At 42.5% G+C, this 17,983-nt stretch overlaps 1 protein-coding gene and 1 long non-coding RNA gene across 3 annotated transcripts in view; both read left to right on the forward strand.

The window, feature by feature from the left end:
- Window positions 1-17,983, forward strand: part of RUFY1 (RUN and FYVE domain containing 1) — a 44,214-nt gene that overhangs the window by 11,199 nt on the left and 15,032 nt on the right. For both annotated transcript variants that reach the window (XR_002136272.2, XM_019716956.2), the window contains exons 4-11: window positions 2,040-2,141; window positions 3,950-4,073; window positions 8,880-8,941; window positions 10,761-10,826; window positions 13,134-13,203; window positions 15,595-15,696; window positions 16,444-16,560; window positions 17,362-17,529. Coding sequence is in view for 1 of the 2 variants with exons in the window: in XM_019716956.2 (XP_019572515.2) it covers window positions 2,040-2,141; window positions 3,950-4,073; window positions 8,880-8,941; window positions 10,761-10,826; window positions 13,134-13,203; window positions 15,595-15,696; window positions 16,444-16,560; window positions 17,362-17,529 (811 nt within the window). In the remaining variant the exon portion in view is untranslated. The remainder of the gene's footprint in view (window positions 1-2,039; window positions 2,142-3,949; window positions 4,074-8,879; window positions 8,942-10,760; window positions 10,827-13,133; window positions 13,204-15,594; window positions 15,697-16,443; window positions 16,561-17,361; window positions 17,530-17,983) is intronic.
- On the forward strand, window positions 4,180-5,773 carry LOC141567252 (uncharacterized). The gene is made up of 3 exons (XR_012489744.1): window positions 4,180-4,316; window positions 4,787-4,889; window positions 5,648-5,773. It is a non-coding gene; the product is annotated as an uncharacterized LOC141567252 (long non-coding RNA).

The raw sequence follows: 17,983 nt of genomic DNA on the forward strand, positions 1-17,983 counted from the left end.
TTTAGTACTTAGATGTTAAACCTCTTTCCGTTTGAAAGACTCATCCATCCATAACACCGTTTCTGAGATGGGCACATAGCATTCCATTGTATAGCTCATTTCTGTAACATCCCTGTGAGCTTTGTAGTTGTCTTCAGATTCTCATTATCCAAACAGCACGGTGGTGACCCAAACATATCTCCTGTGGAGGTCCTAAATTACATCCTTAGGATATGTTACTGGAGTAGAGTTTGCGTCCAGCGGCCATCCAACTGCCTGCTAGAAGACTTGTGCCAGTTTACACCCCGCTGAGCTGCATGTGTCAGTGTCCATCTTCTACGCATGCCAACGTTAAATACCTGTTCTTCTGACTTTATTTCCTTTCCTTTTAACTCTGGTTAAATATCATTTATTTGCGAGGGCAGAGGGTTAGGGGGTAGCATTGGTGTTCAAAGCCTGTTGTATTGGTGAAGTGAGGTTAACCCTTGTGGGCCTGGCTCCTGACACCCACGCAGGTGCACAGCAAGGCCTCAGCCCTGAGAGCCCCCTCTGATGCAGTACTGATCACAGCAGCTCCTCCATACCATGTTTCCCCGAAAATAAGACCGGGTGTTATATAAAGGTTTGCTCCAAAAGACGCATTAGGGCTTATGTTCAGGGATGTCATCCTGAAAAATCATGCTAGGGCTTATTTTCCAGTTAGGTCTTATTTTCAGGGAAACACGGTACTTTCCTGGATGTTACAAATGCAGTTACTCTGCTTAGAACAGAATCTTCTTTTCCTTAAGCAAGTGTTAGATCTATAGTTGGGAGGCTATTTTTCTTCTAAAGTTTAAAGCAGGCCTTTTCAAAATTGCACCTTTGAGCTGATGCCTTAGGAACCTTCTGAGATTTCAACACTTTAACAAGCACTAATGACAGTCTATGTATTAATCTTCTGAAAGAATATCCATTATACAAAACTAATATTTCCTGACTCTGTGAAATTTTATTAATATGTGCAGTTTTATCTTATTGTATTCCAGAAATCAGATTTTTGTGGCTTAAGATTTTCTTTCCTGTGGAATCTAAAGAACAGAATAAATGAGCAAACAAAACAGAAATATAGAGATATAGAGAAAAAACTGATAGTTGCTAGATGGGAGGACGGTGAGGATGGAGGACAAGGTGAGGGGATTAGAAAGTACAAATTGATAGTCAAGGGGGTGTGAAATACAGTATGGGGAACATAATTAATAATGTTGTAAAGATCATGTAAGGTGCCAGATGGGTACTGGACTTATCAGGCACTGGACTTATCAGGGGATCACTTCATAGACTGTGTAGATGCCTGACCACTGCCCTATACGTGGGAAGCTGAAGTAGTATAATATTAAATGTCAACTATAACTAAATACATAGGTATATATAGACACAGGATGTGGAGTATAGCATAGGGAAGGTAGTCAGTGGTATTGTAACGATGTCAGATGGGTAGTAGATTAAGGGGGTTATTACTTTGTGAGGGGTGTAAATGTCTAATTATTACATTGTTTTGTACACCTGAAACTAATTTAAAGAAGTTATATGTAAATATCATGGAGACTAAAACCCTAAAATTAGTGCAAATAGTGAGGAACATAGGGTTAACTCCTGAATTTTAAGAAAAATATATGCCAACAATATTTTAATTAACTTGGAGTAATTATATCACTGATGTAATTTATTCTATCACCAAGTTGTATTAAAATGCTTATTGGCAATCCTGAGTACATGTATTAGTGATAGCAGTAAAAACATTTGTACCAGGGAAAAAAAGATTTTCTTTTCCTTTTTTGTCAAAAAAATAAATAACTAAAACATGGCCATGACACAAAGTTTAAACAGTACCCAGAGGTGTGTAGTGAGCCAGTCCTCGGGGTTCCCAGATGGTGTGCTCCCTCAGCCCCCAGAACGGCTGTTCTTACACCGTCCTCTGCATTCACAAGCCGACTGTGTATCTCTGGCTAAATTGTTTTTTTCCTTTGTTTTTTGTTGTTATTGTTATGTCACAACAGTTTGATTCTCCGTTTGAATTCTAGGACAGCTGTGGGAAGAGGCAGAGCTTGGCTTTATCTTGCGCTTATGCAAAAGAAACTGGCAGATTATCTGAAACTGCTTATAGACAATAAACACCTCTTAAGGTATTTCATCACCTGTCTTGTCTTGTCATTTGCTTTGTAAATAATTAGAACATAGTTCTGTAGATCATTTTGAATTAAAACAGGAGTCTATAATGTACAGAGCTTTTATTCTAATTATTATTTATCATAAATGTTCTGTGATTTAGTTTCAAAATAGTGCTACTTCAATTTTTTTTTTTTTTAAGATTTTATTGGGGAAGGGGAACAGGACTTTATTGGGGAACAGTGTGTACTTCCAGGACTTTTTTTTTTCCAAGTCAGGTTGTTGTCTTTTCAATCTTAGTTGTGGAGGGTGCAGCTCAGCTCCAGGTCCAGTTGCCGTTGCTAGTTGTAGGGGGCGCAGCCCACCGTCCCTTGCGGGAGTCGAACCAGCAACCTTGTGGTTGAGAGGACGGGCTCCAACCAACTGAGCCATTCGGGAGCTCAGCGGCAGCTCAGCTCAAGGTGCCATGTTCAATTTTAGTTGCAGGGGGCGCTGCCCACCATCCCTTGCGGGACTCGAGGAGTTGAACCGGCAACCTTGTGGTTGAGAGCCCACTGGCCCATGTGGGAATCGAACCGGCAGCCTTCGGAGTTAGGAGCATGGAGCTCTAACCGCCTGAGCCACTGGGCCGGGCCCACTAGTTCATTTTTTGAGCACTGATATCTGAAAGTCAGTATAAATGAAGATTTATATTTTCATTTTGAAATTCAAGATAATTCTTCAAAATACTTAAGATTATGTAACTGACAACATACTACATTTAGTTTCAACCAAATTATATTTATTAGATTGGATGATAACAGGATGACTTTAGAACTAGATGCAGTGGGCAATTTTAAAGTATAAAAACCTTGGTTTTTGTAATACATTATCTATTTTAGGATTCCATATCCAGTTTGTAAAATTTTATGTCTCTTAACATCAGTAAAGACTAGGTATCTCTGAAATGTAGGACTGGTTCATGTTTGATATTTATAACTGTAAGCAAAATTAATCATTGTGAAAGGAATTTTCTCTAGAATATGAGAATTTATAAGTGAAGAATCCCTCTAGAATTAATTCTCTTATCTAATTGAGATAAAAATATCTCTTACAGTATGGCCTGCCACCCAAAATTTTTCATTGTTTTCAAGCCGTGGCTTATTGAATATATCTTTACATGGAATTCTGATTTCAAATATTTCCTGTCCTTTGTACTTTGAGCACAGTTACACTGAGTAACTTCAAGGTATAGTTTTGTCCTAAGGAACTAATTCTTAAGGCAGTAAGTTCTCATGCATCCCCCCGCACACAGTGGTAAATGAGCAGGTCACTGGTAACCAGAAGCAGTCATAGATGGGGGGTGAAGCCCCACTGCAAATTGCTGAAGTGACTGGGCGGTAAAGAAAGGAAAGCAACTGGTGTTACTCCAAGGGACACGTGGAAGAGGGAAGAATTTTATTCTTGGATGTGGGGGCACTGTGGGGTCCGCTTCTGTTGACATGAGAGTAAGTGTAGAAGCTCACAGCAATGCAGAAGAAGGAGCAGTGGGGACAGGAGGGGCCGAGTGATGGTCAGGAACGCAGGAGCCAAGAGATGAGAGGGATTGGGGTCCAGGGTCCAAATCCGGGAATTAACCTTAGACCACAGGTGGGAGGAGAGGCCCAAGAAGGAATAGCGGCACTTGCAGTGGCAGAGGGAAATGAAAGGCAGAAGGAAATTCCCACAAACGAGCTTCTGGCAGCCAGGCCAGGAGCCGAGAGGTGAAAAGGCAGGGCTCAGCTCGGTGGGGAGAGTGGTGGAGAAGGCATTCCTGAGCAGCTCCCTGGCCTTCACTCTCTTCTAGTGAGTTCTATGAGCCCGAGGCATTGATGATGGAGGAAGAGGGGATGGTGATCGTTGGTCTGCTGGTGGGACTCAATGTTCTTGATGCCAATCTCTGCTTAAAAGGAGAAGACTTGGATTCTCAGGTAAAACTTGGGCTCCAGATGGAATGCCTTTTCCAGGCCAGGGATCTTACACCGGATCTGCCAACAGTGCTGAATCTAAGAAACGGACAAAGGGCGTCTAATGGAGGGCTGTGCAAGGTGCTCTGCTGGGCAGAGGAGAGAGCTGGAGACAGGTGAAGAGAGAGTTTGGGCAGAGGTACCCAGAAGGCACGGCATGTTGGGAACAGGAAAACCGTTCTCCGTGGCTGGAACACAGGATGCTCCGTGAGTGAGGCGAAGGGGGCTGGGCCCAATTGTTGGTCCATCGGGCCATGGGAAAAGCTTAGCATTGTCCCTTGAGCTTTGGGAAGTGGTTGGAGGCTTTCAAACAGAACACTGAAATGATCAGGCCAGGGTTTAAGAAAGATCAGCCTAGCAATATCCAGGGCACGAGTTAGAAGTGGCCAAGAACAGACAGCAGAACATTGAGCGGACAAGTCCAGGAGTCCCAGAAGGTGGGATGTGGCGTTGGGAGAGAGAGTCAGGAGAGATTTGGGAAATCAGGTTGATAAAATGGGGCGCAAAGCAACATAGGAAGGTGCAGAGTGCCCTGTGGGGTGGGGCGGCCCTCTTAGGATGGGCTTTCCTCCCGCATGGGACCAGGTGACCAGGGCTGAGGCCTGAACTCCCAGCCACGGGACCTGTAAATATCTGAGGGGGACAGACACCCTGACCATCCCCACCTCCCTCTTCAGGCCATCTGTCGCTGTGGTGGGGTCACTGCCCAGCCTTCTTCCCGCCACGTGTTTGGACCCGACAAAGACAAATCTAAAGCTTCCCCAACCTTTCCATGCCCAGGTCAGCTTTTTTTTTTTTTGTAAACTGTCCTTCCCCTTTTTTTCTGGTAGTCTTGTTGAAAGGTTTTCAAAAAATACAGAGGTGTATTTTTGAAAAGAACTAAACATCACACATAATCCCATTACTCAAAGACAACTAATTCAGTGTTTTGGTATATGGCCTTCCAGCACGTAATAAGCGTGTGTGTGTGTGTGTGTGTGTGTGTGTGTGTGTGTGTGTGTGTGTATTTTATAGAGAGATGTTTGGAGTTTCCTTTTGTTTTTTATCAGTCAGGTGCACAAAACAAAGTAATATTTAGACATTTATCATTTATATCCCTCACACTGTCAACCCCCCTCCCCCCATCCACTGTCCCTCTGACATTGCACTCAACCATTACATGTGCACTGTCTCTATTCCTAATGCTGTGCTCTGCTTCTTGTAACTATATACATATATGTTGACATTCATCATTGTTTAGCTTCAGCTTCAGGTGTACAGTGCAGTGATCAGGCATCTACATCTTCCCTGGAGTTTCCTTTTTTTATTAAACCAGAATATAATTATTCCAAGCACACGATTTTGTAAATTTTTTTAACAGTATGTCTCACATAACTCTTGATGTCACTAGAGATATAAGCCATTTTAAATGGCTGCATAGTATTTCGTTATATGAACGTACCATGATTTATTTAACCAATACTTATTAACTTAGGTTGTTTCCATATTATAACAACAATATTATAAACATCCTTATACCTCTTTGTACTCTTGTCCAGTCATTTCCTGGGATTAACTTGGGGATTGCTATGTCAAAGTATCCACATTCTGCATGACTGCTGTGGGGTCACAATGAGCCTTGTTGGTCTTTTTCAAACTGACAACACAACTCTTCTCAAGTTTACATTTTTGAGAACTACGGAGGTGAAGTATTTTTTTCATGTTTTATTTGCCATTGGTGGTTCAGCTTTTGTGACTACCTGTTTATATTCTTTGCCTAGTTTTCTGAATTTTCCATTCCTTTATTATAGATTAATGATATTAACTGTCAGAATTTTTTGTTACAATTTTTTTTTCTGGTTTCTTGGTGGATTTTCTCTGGAATTTGATTTTTTTATTTTATGTCTTTTTGCAATCAAATTTAATGGGCTTTCCTTTATACCTTCTGAGGTACTGTGCTTAGAAGATCCTTCCCCATCTAAGAACTACTTTACTTTTTAAATCAACTGTGTAATTTTTACATTTAAATAATCTGTCATTTCTTCTGACACAGTGTGCAGTGTGAGTCTAGATTTCTTTGCAAGTAGTAAACCAGTTTTCTCAATATCACGTATGATATATTATTTTTCTACTAATTTGAAATTCCGCATTTATCATGTGTGAAATATTCAGAATACACTGAGGTATTTCTGGACTCTCTGTTTAGTCCCTGCATCTCTTTATTCCTATGCCGGTATCACAGTCTTAATTTCTAGAACCACATAGTATGTTTTACACTCTGGTAGTTCACCCCTTGCCCGATTTGTTGTACTTCTTTTTCAGAAAAGGTTCAGGCTGTCCGTCCTGCCAGATGAACTTGAACATCATTTGGAATTTTGTCAAATTCCAAAATGAAAATTGGGAATTTTATTAAACAGTAGATGTAATTGAGCCCCCGGTCGGTACTTTAACACAGTCCCTTTCATCTGTCATCATAAAGTAGGAATGTTTGCTGTTGGTGTCTTAGGGGTCCTCCTTCCCATGTTTAGAAAGTGCTGTTTTATTCTAATGTACTTTGCACTTTTATTTTAAAAAAAAACATTGCTGTCAAAGACCTTTTTTGGCATCTATTAAAATGTCGTATTCATTTTTAACCCATAGAGTTAATTCTAGGTTTCCTGTTGTGATGGTATGCCCACATTCCTAAAATAAGCCCTGCTTGGTCGTCACGTGTTATTCTTGCAGTACTTCCCGATTTAACATGCGTGCAGTGGATTTGGGGTTGTTGTGTTTCCACTTATTAGTGACACTTGTGAATTTTCCTCTTCAGCACCATCTTTGTCACTTTTTTGTGTCAGCATTGTATTAACCTCATAAAATAAGCTGGATAATGTTCCTTTCTTCCTTTCTACAGCAGTTTACTAGAGCACAAATTATTTTTTCATTAAAGGTTTGTAAGAACTTGCTGGTACGACCTTTTCAGCTTCCTGCCTTTTTTGTTCTTACTTCTTAGAGTACATTAAGTTTTTTCCTAGCCTTTGGCCAATGTATTGGTGTCCTAACTCTTAGGACAATTTTTCAGTCATTTAAATTTTTCCAGAAGTCATTTGTTTCATTCAGATCTATTAGTTATTTGAGCAGATTCTCTTACAGCTTCTTAAAACCTCATCTTTCTCAGTTGTAACGTTGTGTACTTGCTAACTACTGATCGTACTTGGTAGAGGTCGGCCTGTTTTGTTGAACTCAAAGAGCCCACTCTTGCTTTTACTAATCAATTCTGATTTGAGAGGAGGACTTTATTTGCTTTCTAATCCATTAATTTCTACATTGGGCATGAATTCTTTCTCTTTCTACTGTTGGTTTTTTCCAGTTGAATATTTCCTTTTTATTCTTTAATTTTTATTTCAAAAGAAATCCATGCAATTCAAACTGTCCTTTCCCCTTCCCCCGCAATCCCACTCTCGTCCCCACAGTTACTGGGAAAAATTGAGGGGGAACCTTTCTAGAACTCTTTCTACTTTTTATGCATTTATGTACACATAGGTTTTGTCTGTGTCTGTGTAACAGTGAGCAGGCACATAATAACAGTCACTGTACCGCCTACCACTGGGCCAGAGGGGCGCTTCTTCCTAAATGCTCCCATGTCTGCAGTCAGTTGGTGGCTGGGGCGGGAATCACAGAAGGCCTGCTCTCGCTTGGCTGTCTTCTGGACGGAGGAGCGCCATGAGCTGGGGGCTGGGACAGGTGCAGCTGTCATCTCTGTCCACAGGCAGTCTCTCCACTTAGTGTCCAGCCGGCATGGCCTCTGAGTAGCCAGATTTCTGTCAATGAAGCTCAAAAGTTCAGAGGTGTATGCCCCGAGAGAAAGCACCAAGGAGCTTGTCTCACCCTCATTAACCTGGCTGCAGAAGTTCGAGCATCATTTCTGCTGCCTTCTAACTCATCAGGATGGGCCCTAAAACCACCCAGGTTCAAGGGTCGGGAGTATAGATTGGTGGGAGGTACAACAGAACGGTTGCACAAACCATCCCACATAGCTTTGGCTTTAACATAGTGGGGTGACTGTGAGGAGCTAATGCTGTACATGCTATACTTTGACTTAAAATTTTATCCTGGAGCTTTCTTCATATCTGCTCAGCCATCTGCTGCATTCTTTCTTACGGTTGCCGAGGGTTCTGTGGTATGGTTATAAAATATTGATTGAAAACTTTGTCTACTGATAGACCCAATATCCTTATATTTCAAGTAGGAATGGCTTCACTTACTCATGCTGCAATGGACGGTGGCAGAGTAGGACTGTCACTCTCTCTCTCGAGTGCTTTATGTCCAGTCAGAGCCCTTGACGCTGACATGTGTGAGGGTCTTGCAGCTGCAGAGAATTTCCCCGGAGTACCGATTGGACAGTTCACCACAACCTGGGGAAGGAAGATTGGTGTCAGTCAAGGTCACCACTGTAGCCTAGAGGTCCAGGGCTCCTTTTTATCATTATTATTATTACTTTGTACTCAAAGAACTTTGTCAACAACTTGATTATTGAGTAAATACACAAAGCTAATTTTAGCTAGGTGGCAAAATTTCAGAATATTCCCTTAAATTCTGATTTTCAGTACGTTTTTCTTCTAAAAGATGGTGGGGTTATTTTTCTCTTGGTTTGTTCGCTTGATTGCTGTTTTATAGAGCCGTTTAGCCTAACTAAATGTTTGTAGGAAAACAACAGGAATGTAAATACCTGGAATTTTAAAGATTATAAGGTTTGTGTGGAACGCGGGAAAGTTAGTTTTTATCTAAACTCACACATTTTGTCTTGCCCAGGTTGGAGTGATCGATTTTTCCCTCTACCTGAAGGATGTGCAGGAGCTCGATGGTGGCAGAGAGTAAGTCCTGTGCTGCACGCTGCTGTGCGTCACATTTTTAATGAAGTTCTGGCAGAGAATGCTGCACTTGTTTTTGCTGTTTGAAATTTTAGTTTTTATCTGGCTGTTTTTAATTGCAGAGGTAATACAGTCGTTTTCCCCTTATTTAAGGACTTAAGCTCTGCGGAGTACACTTGAGTACAAGTGAAGTTCCTCCCTCACATTGTCCCTCATCTCCATGTCAGTTCTACTCCCACTCCTCTTTCATTGGAAGCTACTCACGTCTCCTTCCGAGCCTTTTGAACACCCCGCAGGTGTATCTTTGTCGGTCCCATATTTTTTGCACAGTTTGTTTGAATGTAAATGGGATGGTACCGTTACATCTGTAAGTTGCCCTTGAACTTGCTCTTTGGTCCTAGTGTGTCTTGGATTTCTTTCATCCCACAGGTAGCTATCCCCCCATCCTTGTTAACAAGAGCATTCTTTTAAAAGGAGTTATTCTGCGGAAAAAAAGAAAAAAAGCCAACAATGTATATAACATGCTACCATGTATGTATGATAAAAAAGAATATACACCCCTATTTGTATGTTGTGCTTCTGTATGCATGGACCATTTCTAGAGTGACACATAGACCTGACAGCAGTGCTGCCCGAGGGGAAAGAGGACGAGAGGGACTGTCCCTGTAAACCCATGGATCGCGTGTGACTACTTTACCATGTGTATCTGGTGCCTGTCTCTCAAACGTCTTCCTGACAAGGACCCCCAGTCTCAACACCTTGGCAACACACCTTACCAAGGAAGGGACCAGTAGGAGGAACCCTATTAATGCTTCATGCACCCTAGGTACAAGGATTCACCTACTTTAAATTTAAACAAAATACATTCTTAATGTCAAAAAAACTGGAAATAAACAGATTATCCATCAGTTAGGGAAAATTGAAGGAATTATGGAACATCCATAATGTTCCACGCTGGTATATCATGCAGACCTAAAACAAGGATAGACTTGACCCACTGGTGTAGTTGACTTAGAGGGATTTCTACAAGGTGTTATTGAGTGAAAAAAAGTATTATACCGAGAAGTATATATATATCTCATTTTTTAAAACAAACCCCAAAAATCCCTAGTATATGTTTTATATTTTAATTAAATATACTATAAATATACTATATACATATACAAGATAGATAGATATTATGATTATATATGCACATGGGGTACTCAACGGTATCAATATGGGTCACCTGGGAGAGCTATGTAAAGGGCAGAACAGGTAAAAGGAAAGAAATGACAGCACAGAAAAACAAGTCCAGCACCTGTGGCATGAACCTGTGTAGAATGACCCCATTTATGTACATCTGTACATATGTATGTAAAGAAATTGGGGAGGGGCTAACTTTAAAATGTTAGTCCTTTTTTTTTTAACCCAGACTGGTCAGCTTTGTGTTTTGCTAAGTCATAATCTCCCTTTCTGAGCCAGCTTTCTTCCTTTAGTAGAGCAAGGGTTGCTTCACCTGCCACGACAACAGCCAAAGCCATTGCACACCGATGGCTTTCTCTCCTCTTCCCAAATGCCCATCCAGTCTCAGGGGTGGGAGGGTGTCTGCAGGGAGCCTGATCTCCAGACGGCGTGTTTCCTGTTTCCGGCATGATTCTGTATCCCCCAAATTCCCGCCAGCTTTGCTCTCTGTCACTCAGGGCTGTGCAGACATCACTAAGCTCTGACCATCTCTTGGTTTCCTGATGCCATTGGTCTTCCTACAAGGTGTTTGGAAGGTTGGGGACAGTTACGAAGTGTTAACCTTCAGTAAAAAGAATTTCTTTTTATGTTTTTAAAGGCACGAAAGAATTACTGATGTCCTTGATCAAAAAAATTATGTGGAAGAACTTAACCGGCACTTAAGGTAGGGCTGGCTCCTCTTTCCAGTGTCACAGTTCATTCCCAGTACCCGATAATCGTTTCATGGAACTTTTTTGAGTTGCCGTATATTTGTAACTAACTTTTTTCCCAAACCAAGAAAATAAATTATCATGCTGTGCTTACATGTACAGACTGGAGAAGTATGATTTCTTGATAAAAAGCTTTTGGGAATTCTTTGGTTCTTTGTTTTATGCAGTTGTAAAATTTACAGAGTAACTAAATAACACTTTGAATGTCTACCCCTCACCCCACAGCCACTTGGTTGGAAGTCACCGCCATGGGAAACACTCACCGCTGGGAGTCAGCACAGACCCCTGCAGTGTGCTGGGGCAGGGATAAAGGCTTGGAAACCACTGGGCCAGACCTTAGAGCAAGTCAGTAGCCATTGCAGGCAGCTTTCTCTTGATTTTGTATTTTAATTGGAAAGCTGCTGCTGTGTCTCAGGAAACACTAGTCACTGGAGGTGCTGGTGGGGACTGGGCGGAGGTTGTCGGTGTTGGGAGACGCTGTTCTCTTAACGTGTAACCTGACCCGGTTGTTCTGTAGTTCTTTCCGTGTAGCGTGGTACCAGGGTTAAGCAGCTTCACAAAATGAATTAGGGAGCTTTGCCCGGTTTCTGTGCCTGGGAACGAACACCTTCTAGTTCACATTTGCTCTTGAATGTTTGGAGCTCGGAGCCTGGGAGGCAGGGCCTTGCCAGGGTGTCGTGCGGGAGACCCTGCTCGCTGCGCCATTTTTCAGGCGGGGCGGCCCACGGGGTCTCTGCTCCCGCTCCCCACATAAGAACGCAGGATATGGTGAGGCCAAAGAGGAACACCCACGGAGCCATAGATAGGGGAGTCACACCACTATAGTCTCACTGGAGGCTGGGCCCACTGGACGCACGACTTGCCGTCCGCCTTTCCGCCAACCGACCGATGACTCTCCTCCACTCTCCTCGACTCTGTTCCTCCACTCTCTTCCGCTCTCCTTGGCTCCTCGGCAATCCTCGGCTCTCCTCCGTAGCTGCAGCAGTTATACTAGCGGCCAATCGGCTAACCGGCCACAGCCGACGGCCAATCAGCCACAGCCGACAGCCATCCACCACCCGAGCCAGCACCTTTCCACATGAGGCTGAGAGCCTGTAAACTACTTTCTGAGGCTCTGTCCCCACACAGGGTCTCAGTGTTTCCTCAGTTGTTAGTTCGTGTGGGTTTTTTCTCTGCAGGATCTCTTTCGGTAATTTAGGTTTTCTAAAGTATATATATAAATTTTATTAATATTTTCTCAGTTATGTAGTTGGTATAGAATTGACAGTTGTATACCCTTCGACTTTTCATTTCCTCGCTATCTTTTGTTCCCTTTTTCACTTTGCATGATTGTGTTTTTATTTTCCTCCCACCCAACTTTTTTGAGGGGGTGGGAGTGTGAACCAAACAATTTTATTGAAGGACTTTAGGGTCGGGTCAAAAGGCTGGAAGGACAGTGAGATCCGGCGTCCTCGGCCTGGCCAGGATCTCCCCAGCTTCACAGTTGCCGAGAAGCTCCCGCCAGCTCTGGGGCCCTGACTCGTTAGCCTTGCCAGGCATGTTCCTGGGCCCTCATGTGCAGAAGGCATCAGGGCTTGTTGCCTACAGGTGCGGGCTCTCAGCCTCTCTGCCTGGGTCCACATCCGGGCGCCCCATTACAAGGATGTGCACTTCAGATTTTCACTGTAAAGTTACGGTTTTCTTGTCTGTAAAATAGGTTAACAATAAGATTTACCTCACAAAATTGTGGGGAGAGTTACACGAGTCAATACATTTAAAGTGCTTAGAACAAACAGGGCCTGGCACATTGTCCAAAGAGAAAGTTAGTACTTCTGTTGCTGTAGTTACTGTTATATTGCTTATCAAGTCTACTTTAGCTTTTCACATATTTGAAAAATGGGACAAAGGTTAAAGATTTAAAAATCATCTTTGAACCTACTACCCAAAAGTACCAATATCTTGTTACAAATATGACTGTAGATATGTGACTGCCAACACATTTTGGTTCCCATTTATTGTGTTAGGGAAAAAAACTATTTTCTTTCCAGTTAACTTTAAAAAAAAAAAAAAGGGTAGCATATTTTGGGGAGAAAACACTGAAAACTTTTCAATAAATGCATATATACATACATATATATTTAGAATTCTTATCCCTGGGTTACTTGGAGACCCTTTGACTCCATTTCATACAGGAAATCTGGACATCGCTATTCTTTGTTTATAGGTTGGGAGAACAGTCATTTTTATAAGTTCACGTTTACTTAATGTTGTATTTTCCATAGCTGCACAGTTGGAGATCTTCAAACCAAGATAGATGGCTTGGAAAAGACTAATTCAAAGCTTCAAGAAGAGGTTTGTACTTACTGAAATTCTTAAAACAGAACATCCCAAGGTTAAGAGAGATGGTGCAGTTGGTGTTTGTGACCAGAGCTACTCGCTGGTCGGATTGGGGATTGCTGACGTTGGTTGAGCTGCACGTGGGACAGGCGCCCTCAGGATGTGTTCTGCCCTGTGGGGGGCTCCCCCGGTTCAGTGCAGCTGACCATGAGCCGGTTCTCAGTGACTTCTGTGGCCTCAGTGACCCTCACTGGGAAAGCCCAGCTCCTGTAGTGAATGCACTGTCCTCCTTGTCCCCACCTGTCCTATGGTATAGTGCGCCTCTCTGCTGCGCAGAGGGCACAGACTGTTCCGAGATCCAAGCACCCTCGCCCACCCCTTCTGTGTTGCGGCCTCTCAGGAGCATGGAACCAGTCTCCCCACAGTGTGGTCTTTCTCTGCTTTCTCACTAGGAAGAGAGAGAATGAAAGGACAGGAAGAAGGAGGGCTGAGGCCGAGGAAGAAAGCTTGCTGCCAGCTGCCCGGCAGTCTCCTTGGTGAACACATCTTGTCTCCTGTTAGCAGGAGGGGGGTTGCTCAGCCTTTCTGAGGCTTTCCACAGGTAGCAGTCCCTGCCTGCTCTGGCCTCCCCGCTAAGTCTCACTGGGGAGGAAGAGGGCCGAGAGAGGGGGCTGGAGAGCCCGCCTTTGTGACGGAAGACCCAGTGTAGGGCTCACTTTAAACTGACTGCTCTCCCAAGGGGCCAGCCCTGAAAAGTGTTCAGGAGAGGAACTCAGATTTGTGTGAAGAGAAGGAAATTCAAAGGCAGCATTCATAGTTAGGGTCATAGGAGAGACCTCACCTCACTGGAGGACTCCCAGTGGGGTGATTCACCGTGGGTGGTGAGCCTGTGGACCTCAGTTTAGCAGCACGTGTTTGAGTTCTCATCTCCATACTGGATGACAATCCAAACCGTACACTATTATCAATATTAAATTGGAGTAATATCACATAAATGTGCCTAATACAACACTTGGTGTGTGGAAAGCACTCAAGAGACATGAGTTGATTTTAGAACAAACCAATTCACTCTGTTCTCCTAGGTGAGGTAGCATGCTTTGAATGAAAATCTGGTTTAGCTTTGGAAACTGAACAACTGGGCTACTTTTTTTTCAGACAAACAGTTGTAACAGAAAGTGTGCGTTAGAGAAAAGTGAACCTCTCTTCAGGTTGTGCTCTGTACATCTTCAGAGAGTGGAACAGGAACTAGTTCTGCCTGTGTCTTCCCTTGTAGCTACGAGCACCCCCTTTATAGCCTTAAAGGTCCTTACTGGGGTGTGGCAGGCGGGGTTAGGGCCCTGTCCTGGGTGCTGAGTTGGAGTGGACTTCGTCGCTGTTGACCAAGATGAAGAGCTCAGTGCTTCAAGGCCCCCATGAGTGAGTGATGCTGAGAGCACAGCCAGGTGCCAAGGGCAGATATCTTGCTTCTTTCTCCTTCTCCAGCCTCTCTTTCTCTCCAGACTGTGTTCAGAAGCTGGATAAGGAGGGGTTGGTCGCTGTATTTACTCCTCTACCTTGCCCCTCCTGCTAGCCTCTCCTCAGCAGGTCCGGGAAGGCATGTTGCTTCTATAAGCTGTTTTCTGAATGGTGATAACTCATTCCTCAGGAGAGGAAGATGTCTTCCTCAGGCACGTCTTTAATGGTGTGGTTGTGATTTCCCACCCCAGAATTCTTTATTCTCCCTCTCATGATAAATGTCCTTTTGCTCATTGGCTAGAAAAACTGAAGAGAATGAAGAATCAGAAAAAAAGCCCATAATCCCTTGGCTAAATGGCAGCTGTTTCTATCATGTGGTATACATATCCCATCTTTCTCATGTGGTATATATACAGTCCCCATCTTTTCTTAAGCACTTTTTAACATAGTTAATTTTTTTAAATTAGAAGTAAGGACATACTATATAATCTATTTTATTTCTGTATTGGTTATTGTAAGTATGTTCTCAAGTTATCAAAAGCTTTTGTAAACATTTTAATAACTACATATTTCTGTTTTATGCTTCCACTGTAATTTATTAAACCATTTCTCTAATACTGGACATTCAGGCTGTTGCTAATATTTTGTGTCCATAAATCTTTGCCCACATTATGTAATATGCTATCATTTTCATAAAAGGAGAAAATTTGGGAAGGGCAGAGATGGCTAGGGGCTGGGGTGGGAGAGAGATTCTACTGTATAATTTTTATACTTTTGGAATTTTGTACCATGTGAATGTATTACCTATTCAAAACAAGGAAGTAAAATAAATAAAATATCAAATATTTGGAAATAAATTGTCGATTGTGAAGATGCCAAATGTTAGATTTTAATTTGAACAGTAAGATTCATTTTGATGTTAAAAAATATATAAAAATCTTTCTTAATCAGCTTTCAGCTGCAACAGACCGGATTTGTTCACTTCAAGAAGAACAGCAACAATTACGAGCACAAAATGAATTAATCCGTGAAAGAAGTGAAAAGAGTGTAGAGGTGAGACATTAACCTCACAGTTGGCAGCATACTTCTCACTCAGACATGGCATCATAAATCTCAAGCTCAGTGTGTGATAATGACCCAGTCCTCAGAGGGTGCCTCCTGCCACCACACCCTCCCTTGTCATTTTAGGCCACCTGGACCCCCTGGGCTGTCCCAGGTTCACTGCTCCCTCACCGCTGGGTCTTTGCACACGAAAGTTCCTGAATACTCTTCAACTTCCACTCACGTGCTGGGTCCTCTGTGATGCCGTCCCTAGTGCCCATCAGTCGCGTGGCCACCCTCCTCCCATGTTCCCATAGCAATTTGCACATCCCTCCTTTGTAGAATCCATTTGCTGTTTTGTAGACTTGCTGGATTGCAGCTATCTCACCTGATGAGGGTAGAGACCATATCTGATTCATCTCTCAGGATTTAGCCAGTGCTGAAAATATGCTCAATAAATACTGAATGATGGATTGAATGGAGGCCTTTCCCACTAAGAATGATTGTTCTCTTTTAAAGAAAAGTAAATATAAATTGTTTTCTGAACCTAAATTTTCTTTTAAAAAATCTATTGGCTTGTTCTCATCCTCAAGTTCAAAGATATTTCAAAATATGTGTAAATTTTTAACCTTTCTCTATTATGCTTAAAAATAGAAATTATGCTACATTTTTTAAAATTATGGTATATTTTTAAGTGTTTTATAGTTAGCTTGCTTCCCACAAGCAAACCTTTCCTCTCGGTGTTCTTGTTGGATACAGATAACGAAACAGGATACAAAAGTTGAGCTGGAGACTTACAAGCAAACTCGGCAAGGTCTGGATGAAATGTATAGCGATGTGTGGAAGCAGCTGAAAGAAGAGAAGAAAGTCCGTTTGGTAAGTGTCTTTAGAAAGAATTCTCCAAAAGCCCCCTAAGTTATTTCTGCCAGCATTTTTCACATATGTGCTTAAACCTGCTGACACACACATAGTCCAAAATTGTCCCTTAAAAAAAAAAAAGACTGCATTTACCACTCAGTTCTGCGTTGTCACTTATATTTTTCCAAGTTTATAAGCCTTTTTTCAGGGACTGCTGTGAAACCAGACACTCGGCCTCTTTGACAGTACATTTCCCTCAGTCAGAGCCTCTGTCTGGTCTTTTATTTCCCACCAATCTACGTGTCAGCGATCAGTGTTTTTATTAAGCACAGTTCTTACACCTGCCTAAATTTTTTGCTCCTTTGCCTGGATGTGGAGAACATGTGTCCTGAGTTATCCAGGACAGAACCATTTCAAAATGGTTGCACCTTTGCTCCCATAAACTAGCAAACTATTCCAGAAATTCTAACATCCATAAATTGCAACATCAAATGGCTTTAGCACTGAAACACAAGACAGAAAACTCTTTAAAACAATATGTTCTTACCTTAGGGTTTGAAGAACGTGGTTGCTGGAACTCTGGGCTCATATTGCTACCTACCAGCTTTCTGTTGACTTGATGCAGAGCCAGTTTTCATTGTGAAATGAGAAAATGGAAAAAACTTAACCTAGTTATGCTCCAGACAGACTTTCCTAAATCTGCCTAACCTATTCTGACCTTCATTTTATTATTTCAGGTATTGCCCAAGATACAACCCCAGTTAAATTCATTTCTGTGATCTATTTTAGTAATGTTTTCCTTGTTACTATCCCCTTAAGGAACTAGAAAAAGAACTGGAGTTACAAATTGGAATGAAAACCGAAATGGAGATTGCAATGAAGTTACTAGAAAAGGACACCCACGAGAAGCAGGACACTCTAGTGGCCCTCCGCCAGCAGCTGGAAGAAGTCAAAGCGATTAATCTGCAGATGTTCCACAAAGTTCAGGTGGGAATCGGCTATGTGTCGACGTCACAACCTGGTTCCTGCTGCTGTCTACAGTGGGGGAGCTTGTCGCAGGCTGCCTTTCAGTCTTCCATCATTCTTCCTGCAGGAGGAGAGAATAGACACATCTGTGAGGTCCTAGTATGTGTCAGACCTGGTCCTAGGGCCTGGTACATGTTATTGCATTTCTTTTATTTGAGTCTCCCAGCAATCCCTGAGAACAGTTTATAGAATGGGGAAAATGTGACAAGGTAGAACCGAGTGGCTGAATCACATAGTCCTGGTTACACAGCTGAAACTGAGCCAAACCTGAACTACGGTACATTCACTGGCTCCCTGCTCCATGTTTCTGCTTCAGTGGCTAATTGTTTGCCCCGAGGAATGGAGAAGTGGATTAATGATAGAAGTTTGTATTGTCTTTTCAAGGTTTGCAATTAAGTTTGTCTTGCTGAGTTTC

Source organism: Rhinolophus sinicus, linkage group LG10 (genome assembly GCF_036562045.2).
Source record: "Rhinolophus sinicus isolate RSC01 linkage group LG10, ASM3656204v1, whole genome shotgun sequence".
In the NCBI taxonomy this organism is placed as follows: Eukaryota; Metazoa; Chordata; class Mammalia; order Chiroptera; family Rhinolophidae; genus Rhinolophus; species Rhinolophus sinicus.